This window comes from Pteropus medius, unplaced genomic scaffold (genome assembly GCF_902729225.1).
Source record: "Pteropus medius unplaced genomic scaffold, Ma_sr-lr_union100, whole genome shotgun sequence".
Classification (NCBI taxonomy): Eukaryota; Metazoa; Chordata; class Mammalia; order Chiroptera; family Pteropodidae; genus Pteropus; species Pteropus medius.
Genome location: NW_024349803.1, coordinates 10,510,587 through 10,520,548, shown reverse-complemented (window position 1 = coordinate 10,520,548; position 9,962 = coordinate 10,510,587). Strand labels below are relative to the sequence as shown.

General features: G+C 39.2%; 1 protein-coding gene across 4 annotated transcripts in view; it reads right to left on the bottom strand.

Annotated features, from left to right (window-relative positions):
• ESYT3 (extended synaptotagmin 3) overlaps window positions 1–9,962 on the bottom strand; it is a 58,424-nt gene that overhangs the window by 10,971 nt on the left and 37,491 nt on the right. For 2 of the 4 annotated variants that reach the window (XM_039837275.1, XM_039837277.1), the window contains exons 18-20: window positions 7,725–8,221; window positions 6,965–7,063; window positions 6,311–6,442 (exon numbers count right to left, since the gene is read on the bottom strand). In XM_039837275.1, coding sequence (XP_039693209.1) covers window positions 6,311–6,442; window positions 6,965–7,063; window positions 7,725–8,221 — 728 coding nt within the window. Of the gene's footprint in view, window positions 1–4,924; window positions 6,443–6,964; window positions 7,064–7,724; window positions 8,222–9,962 lie in introns of those variants that run through there. The other 2 variants (XR_005647469.1, XM_039837276.1) reach the window with 2 other exon arrangements.

Below are 9,962 nucleotides of genomic sequence, written 5' to 3'. Positions count from 1 at the left end.
CTCCAAAGACAAATACAGACTCAAAGTGAAAGGGTGGAAAATGATATTTCAAGCAAATGGCATTCAGAGAAAAGCGAGAGTAGGGGTACTAATATCAGATGAAATAGACTTCAAAATGAAAAATGTAAAGAAAGATACTGAGGGACACGTCATAATGATAAAGGGAATCATGCACCAAGAAGACATAACACTTATTAATATTTATGCTCCCAATCAGGTCTCTCCCCCCAAAAAAATATGTAAAGCAATTACTAACAGAACTAAAGAGAGAAACAGACCAAAAACTATCGTCGTAGGGGGACCTAAATACCCTACTGTCTAAATAGACCGATCAGCAGTATGGAAATTGAAACAATCATCAAAAGCTACCAAAAAGTAAAAGTCCAGGAACAGATGGCTTCACCAGTGAATTCTACCCAACATTCAAAGAAGATTTAATACTTATTCTCCTTAAACTCTTCCCAAAAATCGAAAAGGAGGCAATACTTCCCAATTCATTTTATGAGGCCAATATTACTCTGATACCAAAACCTGGTAAAGGTAACACACAAAAAAACTACAGACCAATATCTCTCGTGAACACAGATGCAAAAATCCTAAATAAGATAATAGCAAACTGAATACAGCAACATAAGATTATACCACAATCAAGTGGGCTTCACCCCAAAGGCACAGGGATGGTTCAACATACGCAAGTCGAGTGATACAGCACATAAACTAAAAAATAAGAATCATATGATCATATCAATAGATGCAGAAAAAGCCTTTGACAAGATACAGCATCCATTTATGATCAAAACACTTAACAAAATCGGCATAGAAGGAAAGTACCTTAACACAATAAATGCCATATATGACAAACCCTCTGCCAACATTATACTTAATGGTGAAAAACGAAAAACCTTCCAAGATCAGGAAAAAGGCAAGGCTGTCCACTATTGCCACTGTTATTCAATATAACATTGGAGGACCTAGTGAGTGCAATTAGACAAGAGAAAGATATAAAAGGCATCCAAATAGGAAACAAGTCAAACTGTCACTATTTGTGGATGACATGATTCTCTATATAGAAAACCCTAAAGACTCCACAAGAACACTACTAGAAATAAGCAAATACAGTAAAGTCTCTGGATAGAAAATCAATGTTCAAAAATCCATAGCGTTCCTATACTCTAATAACGAAGTGTCAGAAAAAGAAGTAGAAAAAATAATTCCTTTTGCAATTGTAACAAAAAGAATAAAATACCTAGGAATAAATTTAACGAAACGTGAATGTAATGAAAACAAGATCCTATTAAAAGAAATCAAAGAAGATACAAAGAAATGGAAAGATATTCCATGTTCTTGGATTGGAAGAATCGACATAGTTAAAATGACCTTATTACTTAAAGCATTATGCAGATTTAACGCAATCCCCATCAAAAGTCCATCGACATTTTTTAAAGAAATAGAACAACAACAAAAAAAACCCGTCAGCTTTGTATGGAAGCACAAAAGACCTTGAATTGCCAAAGCTATCCTGAGAAAAAAGAATGAGGCTGGAGGCATCACTCTGCCCAACTTCAAATTATACTACAAACTGACAGTAATCAAAACAGCATAGTATTGGCAGCAAAACAGACACACGGACCAGTGGAACAGAATTGAGAGTCCAGAAGTAAACCCATATTTATATGGTCAAATAATTTTCAACAAAAAAGCCAAAAACATACAGTGGAGAAAGGAAAGCCTCTTCAATAAATGGTGCTGGAAAAATTGAAAGGCCACCTGCAAAAGAATGAAACTAGATTGCTGTCTATCACCACACACCAAAATTAACTCAAAATGGATTAAGCGCCTGAATATAAGACCTGAAACAATAAAATGCATAGAAGAAAACATTAGAACTATACTCAAGGACCTTGGACTTAAAGAGGATTGTATGAATTTGACCTCCAAGCAAGGGAGGTAAAAGCAAAAATAAATGAATGGGACTACATCAAACTCAAAAGCTTCTGCTCCGCAAAAGAAATCGTCAACAAGGTAAAGAGACAATCGTACGAATAGGAAAATATATTTGCAAGCAATGCCTCCAATAAGGGCCTAATATCCAAAATATACAAAGAACTCATACAACTCAATAACAACCAAAAAAACAAGCGATCCATTCAAAAAATGGGCAGAGGACCTGAACAGACACTTCTCCCTAGAGGACATACAAATGGCCAAAAAATATTTGAAAAGCTGCTCAACATCGCTAGCTATTAGGGAAATGCAATTCACAACCACAATGAGATACCATCTCACACCTGTTAGAATAGCTATAATCAACAGGACAAGTAATAATAAATGTTGGAGAAGATATGGGAAATAGGAACCCTCATACACTGCTGGTGGGATTGCAAATTGGTATAGCAACTATGGAAAACAGTATGGAGGTTCCTCAAAAAACTAAGAATTGATCTACCATATGATCCAGCAATCCGTCTACTGGATATTTACCCCAGAGACTTGAAAACTCATATCTGTAAATATATTTGCATACTGACGTTCATAGCAGCATTATTCACAGTGACCAGGACATGGAAGCAACCAAAATGTCCTAGGATAGATGATTGGCTAAAGAAGCTGTGGTACATATATACAATAGAATATTATTCAGCCATAAGAAGAGATGAAATACTACCATTTGCAACAACATGGATGGACCTTAAACTAATCATGCTAAGTGAAATAAACCAGACAGAAAAAGTTGAAAATCACATATCACTTACATAGGGATATAAACCTAAAAGCAACAAATGAACAGGACAAACAAAGACTCATGGACATGGACTATAGACTAGTAGTTACAAGAGGGTAGCGGGTACGGGAGGAGAGGGGAGGTGGATGGGGTAAAGAGGGTCAAATATGGGGGCGTAGAGGGAGGGCGAAGTGGGTAAAGGGTATCAAATATAAGGTAGCTGAAGGAAACCGGACTTTGAGTGGTAAACACACAATAGAATATACAGATGTCAAATTATAATGTTTAAAGTTTAAATTAAACTTAATTTAAAAAAAATAAAGAATAAAAAGGTAATAAGACAAAGATGGATATTTTATAATGATAAAGTGGAAATTCATCAAGAAGATATAACATACGTATGTACCTATTGGGAGCTCCAAAATATATAGAGCAGTTACTAACAAACTTATAGGGAGAAACTGACAAAAATACAATTACAGGTGACCTGAATGCCCCATTGACAACAATGGATAGATCATCGAAACAGAAAGTTAGCAAGGAAATATTGGCCTTACATGACACATTATACCGAATGGACATAATTGATATTTATAGAGCTTTCCATCCTCAAACTACAGAATGTACATTTCTCATATGGACATGGAACATTCTCAAGGATCAACCATGTCGGGGTACAAACTAGTCACAAATTTTTGAGCTCAAGGGTATGAAACTGGAAATTACAAGAAAAAACTAGAGAAACCATGAATATGTGGAGATTAAACAATGTGCTACTGTACAACAATTGGGTCAGAGAAGAAATAAAAGATCAAAAGATACATAGAGATAAATGAAAATTAAAATATGGCATACTAAAATTTTGGGCATTCAGCCAGTGGTACTAAGAGGGAAGTTTATGGCATTACAGGTCTATCTCAAGAAAGAAGAAAAATCTCAAATAATCTAACATTACACCTTAAAGAACTAGAAAAAGGAAATAAAAATTAGAGCCCAAATAAATGAAGTAGAGAAAAGATAATAGAAAAAAAATCAATGAAACAAAAAGCTGGTTCTTTGAAAAGATAAAATGGACAAACCTCTAGCTAGACTCACTAAGAAAAAAAAAATCAGAAATGAAAGAGAAGTTACATTGGACACCACAGAAATACAAAGGATTATACAAGAATACTATGAAGGCTATACGCCACCAAATTCAATAACCTAGAAGAAACGAACAAATTTTCACAAATATATAACCTTTCTGGATTGAACCATGAAGAACTGGAAAACCTAAAAAGACCAGTCACTGGTAAGGAAATTGAAATAATCACAAACCTCCCAAAAACAAAAGTGCAGGACCAGATGGTTTCACTGGTAAGTTCTGCCAAACAAAGATTAAATACCTATCTTTATCAAATTTTTCCAAGAAATTCAAGAAGTAGGAATACTTTCTAACTCATTTTATGAGGCCAACTTTACCCTGGTACCAAAACCTGCCGAGAACAACATAAAAAAGAAAATTACAGGCCAGTAACTCTGATGAATGTAAGCGCAAAAATCCTAAGCAAAATACTAGCAAATTGAATACAGCAATACATGAAAAGGACAATACATCATAATCAAGTGGGGTTCATTCCAAGGATGCAAGGATGGCTCAATATACATAATTGATGTGTTATACCACATTAACAAAATGAAGGATGAAAGTCATATAATCACATCAGTAGATTCAGAAAAAGCATTTGACAAGATACAACATCCATTTATGATAAAAACACTAAAAAATGGGTATAGAAGGAAAGTACTTCCACATAGTAAAGGCTACATATGACAAACTCTCAGCTAATATACTTACTCAGTGGTGAAAAACTGAAAGCTTTTCCTCTAAGATCAGGAACGAGACAAGGATGCCTCGCTCCTCACTGTTATTCAGCAGAATACTGGAAGTCCTATGAAGAGCAATTAAGCAAGAAGAAGAAATAAAAGGCATGCAATTTGGGAATGAGGAAGTAAAACTGTCACTATTTGCAGGTGACATTATTCTCTATATAGAAAATCCTAAAGACTTCACAAAACAACTATTAGAAACAAACATAGTGAAGTTGTAGAATACAAAAATCATACAAAAATCTGTTGTAGTCCTATATACTAACAATGAAATATCAGAAAGAGAAATGAAGAAAACAATCCCATTTACAATGCAACGAAAATAAAATACCTAGGAATAAACCTAAGAAAACAGGTGAAGGACTTTTATAATGAAAACTACAAGACATTGTTGAAAAAAATTGTAAATGACAAGGAAATTAAAAAATATTCTGTGTTCATGGATTGGAAGATTTAACTTTGTTGAAATGGCCATATTACCAAAAGCAATATATAGATTTAATGCAGTTCCTATCAAAATCCCAATGGCCTTTCTTACAGAAGTAGAACTGACAATCCTCATATTCGTATGGAACAATAAAAGACCCTGAATAGCCAAAGAAGTCCTGAGAATAAAAGAACAAAGCCAGAGGAATCACACTCTCTGACTTCAAACTATACTACAAAGCTACAGTAATCAATACAGTACAGTAGTGGCACACAGATCAATGGAACAGAATTGAGAGCCCTGCTATAAACCCACACATATATGGACAATTTTTGACAAACGAACCAAAAACATACAAGAGAGGAGAGCCACAAACATACAAGAAAGGAAAGTCTCCTCAATAAATGGTGTTGAGAAAACTGGAAAGCCACATACAAAAGAATGAAACTAGACTGCTGACACCATACATAATCATTAATTCGAAATGGATTAAAGACTTGAATATAAGGCCTGAAATAATAAGATAGATACATAGAAGAACACGGGAACTTATGGACCTTGGTCTCAGAGTGGTCTTTGGGAAATTGATCTCAAAGGCAAGGGAAGTAAAAGCTAAAATGCATAGTTAATCCAAGATAAGAGGAAACCAAAATTATCAGGTATATATTTTTATGCTGGCTAGAAATGTCTTCTCTTAACATCTTCAAGCAGAAGGAAGCAATGATGAAATTTTGACTCTGTACCTTGAGGTCAACTTGAAATCAGAATATTTAGGATAAGACTCGCCATCACAGACCCATCAAAAACAAGGACCGTGATAAGAATCTACCAGTCTTGTCCCCAAGGACATAGGTGGACAAGTATGGGAAGATCTGTGTTACCTGTCATCTATGCTTTTTTACAGGAGATAAGACAGGCCAAAGAGCTTATAGCTTTGGAGAAAATTTTAGGTACTTAGGTTCAGGGTATGTTTAACTGCTGCTTTAAAACAGATTCAGAGAAAATACTGCCAAAGAGGCTTCATTTAAAGAGAAAGGGTATGGAGCATTTCATAATCAGGAACTAAAGTTTTGTCCCGATAGGTAAGAAAAGTGGGTAGCTGTTTTGCTAAACTGCCCTGGCAGTCCTTTTCTCCCACTAAAGTGTATAGAGGCTTCATGAAGGCACAGACCATGCTGTCCCATTCAACCCTAACCCTTCACAGCATCTGGAATGCTGCCAGGCACACGACAGGTGCTCAGCAAATACCTGAGTGGATGAGGCACTCTAGACAGGCCAACTGGCCCACTTACGTCTCATCAAACAGGGGTTCCAGGGTCTTCCTCTTCACTGAGGTCTTCTTACGACTAGCCCACCTCCTTTCTGGCAACAAGTAGACACGGACATAGGGATCAGCTCCACTGCTGGTACAGGGTGTCAGGTTTCTGATTTGGATTCAAAAACATTAAAGAAAAAAAGGTCCTGGTTTTGAAACACTGAAAATACTCATTTGGAGAAAGCTGTACTCGCCATTCAGCTTTAGATGGCCTGGAGGATAAAAATGCCCAGTAGTTTAGATGACCAAAAAAGCAAGTCTATAAAATTTGAAGGACAGAACATCAGGTGCATGGTTTTGAAAAGATGCAATTTCGTAAAGTTTGGAGTAGAGCTGAGTACTTTACATCTTAACAGAAGTTGAAGGTTCCCACTTGAGAAAATGCACTGGCTTCCACTACCCCAGGTAGTTCTGCCGTGCTTATGTCTGAGCAAAGCCCTTGGCTCTGGAGCCCATCAACACACCACTGAGGACCTTGTCACTCATAGCATGCTGTCCTTGAAACCTCACTCCTTCCCATTGTCTACCTTGGGGCTCCCCACCCCTGCCATTGCTCCAGGTGCCCCTACTCTTGAATTTTTGGTCACTGGATGCTCCCAAAGGACCTTTTCTGGCCCCAGCATCCCTTTACCTGCAGCCATTGATTAGCACGCTGAGGCAGCGCCGCAGACACACATAGCGCACTGTGAGCTGAATCTCACCCAGCCTTCGCTGCCTGTGATCCCCGCCTCTGCAAAGAAAGGGCTTATCACTTCTCTTGCTGTTACAAGTGTTGGCCTCTCCCCTGACCCCCTAGATAGAGCATGTCCTCCTAAGAACCTCAGCAAGGTTTCTTTCAGTTGGAAGTCAGTTCCATCCAACATTCACATATAATTATCCTACTTCATCATAGGAAGAGCATGAACCCAGAGTGGGATCTGCCTTTGTATCACGATTTCTTGTGGGACCGTAGGTGAGTTATTCGACCTTTATGATAGTAAGTTCTATCTCATAGGGTTTCTGTGAGGATTGAATTAAATAACGTGCTAAGCCCATAGTAAACACTTAAGTGGCAGTCACTGATTACATAATTCCATATTCTAAGCTTCCCATATCATCCCAGTGTAACACTTTAAAATTCAGGAAATGGTTCTGCTTTAAGGAAACTTAGCCAAAATCTAGCATCTCTTTTGTAGTTGGTGTGTAGCTAGAGCCACACCAGACTGTCTGGTACACACATGCTCTCCCATTACCCCTCTGTTCTTTCTGCCCCACTATGCCTGACTCTGAGGAAGCCATTTTGTGAAAAACCAGAATTTGCACAGAAAAGTAAGTTTATATCTACTTTTCCATCCAGGGACTTATTTTTCATGTAGGTGATTTTAGAAAAGATTAAGCAGAGAGGTGCATACTCAATGTTGAGGCTGATATTTGTCAGGTCAAAGCAGGAAGAGGCCAGGGAGTTGAGCGAGCACATGCTGGGAGCCAGCCTCGTGGGCGGCCATACGAATGGGGAGGCAGGGCATTTCATGGGTCTGGGTGACTTGATGGGCCCTGGAGAGTGGGGGCCTGGGACAGTCAGGAAGATGGTGGCCGAACTCTTCTTCTTGCCCATGGGCTCACAGAACCCTCTGGCACTGTCTTTGCCTTTGGGCTCTGGGCCTGTCTCTTGGGGGGTGGGCTCGGTGACAGTAGTGGTGGTACTGATGGTTGTCGTGATGCTCTTGGAGGCTTCCTTGGTATCAGAAGCAGGGTCTGGGGGGCATGGCAAATCTGCAGGGCCCTCTCCCTGGGGTGGAGCTTTGGGGCCCTGGTCGGTGGCCACCTTCTTAACGAAGAGAGGACCTTTCTTTAAGGCTTCAGGTCCTGTGTATGGGCTCCCAATCTCTCGTTCTTCCACACGTAGGAACTGAAAGCAGATGACAGGGTTGTTTATGGGCTGGACCCACCACTTTCTCCTCCTCTGCTCTCACCTTACCCTCTGGGAAATGGTTCCTTCTTTTTTCTGGAAGGAACAATTTTCTCAAAACTCTCAGTTCCTTCCTGACTTCCTAGTCCAATGGATTTTCCCCTCGGACCATATTTTCCTTAACCTTTCTCTGGCCCTGGCGCCCTCTGACCAGTGCTTCGCTACCTCTTCCCTGCTCCTGCCTCACTAGTGGGTCTTCGTGAAGACTCAGTCCTGGTCACGTCTCTCTGTACTCATACTGGCTGCTGGAGACCTGGCCCACTCACAGTATGCACTTGCCCTCTGTGTGGAGGTCTCCAGAGCTACACCTCCAGCCTTGCCCTCACCTTAACCTTCACGTGCGTCACCAGCTGCCTTCTGGATGTGGTCATTGTCTAGCTGTCACCTTATTCACCAGTGCTTTCCCTAAAATGTGTTTTCTACTTAGACATACCCTGTGTTCCTAGCACCAAAGTTTCAGACCTCAGCCACTGCATCTCTCCTTTCCTTTTTCCCCTGAGTTATCAGGACCCTGCCTAGGGGCTTCAATTTCCAGCAATATGGTGGTCTAAATAATCTGAAAAATATCATTAAGAATGCCTAATAAAATGAACAAACATCCTTTTAAATGCATACCAAATTCATAAAAAAGTAAGGAAAATCCCTAGAGTTAAAACCAAAAACAGAGAAAACTGAAAAAGGTTACGCTTTCCTAGGGTCATTTATCAACCTTGGACTCCAAGGTGTTAGAAGTAGAGGCCTCGGTCAATGTGAGGCTGGGAGTTGAAGTAGGACCGATGAAGGTGGGATCTCTCTCTAGTGGGAAAAAGTAGTCTAGGATAAACATTCCACCCACTAGCAAAAACCGATGACAGGTTTGTCTGTCTGAGCCTGTATTCTGGTTGGGGACAAATAAAGTCTTTCCTGAGAATATAGCACCCTGTAGGCCTGTCTCATGTGAATTTGGGTTGCCTCTTATGAATTTATACTGCCTGTGGGATCTTGAAACCCAACATTAAAAACTAACATAAAAATGAACCCAGGGTTATATGCCCCTGAGGTGCTTGGTTGCAACAACAGCAGAACCTCCTCGGAAATCCAGGTCACAAAGGAACACTGAACCTATGTTTCAACCCAAGTTATCAAACATAGAAATGAGTCACTATGAAAAAGCATCAACAGACACAACGATCATCAAAATTCAACTCCCAAGACCTTCAGATAACAGAATTAACAGACATACATTATAAGTATTTTCAGATGATTAAAGATGAAATAGAAACATGAGAATACAATGAAAAAAGACAAGGTGGATTTGGAAAAGATAAAATTAGAAATGAAAAATAGCGTTTGAAAAAAAAAAAACCTGAACAGGTTAAATAGCAGATTAGGCATAGCCAAAGAAAGACTTAAATGTCAGAAAACACCTGAGGAAATTAGAACATAGTACCAAGAGATGAAGAGATGGAAAAAATTAAGACGAGGTCAGGGTGAGACGTGGAGACAATGAGAAGGTCCATCATAGAAGGGGTTCTAGAAGGAAGTATTAAAAGACTGGGAGAGGCAATATTTGAAGAGCTAATGGCTGACAATATTCTAAAATTGGTGGAAAACATGGCCTAGCTTCTTCCCGATGTAGAGCAGATACTTAGTGCCGGGGCAGTCCGCCTTGCTCCAGAGCCAGAGCTCCACCTGCCGCCTC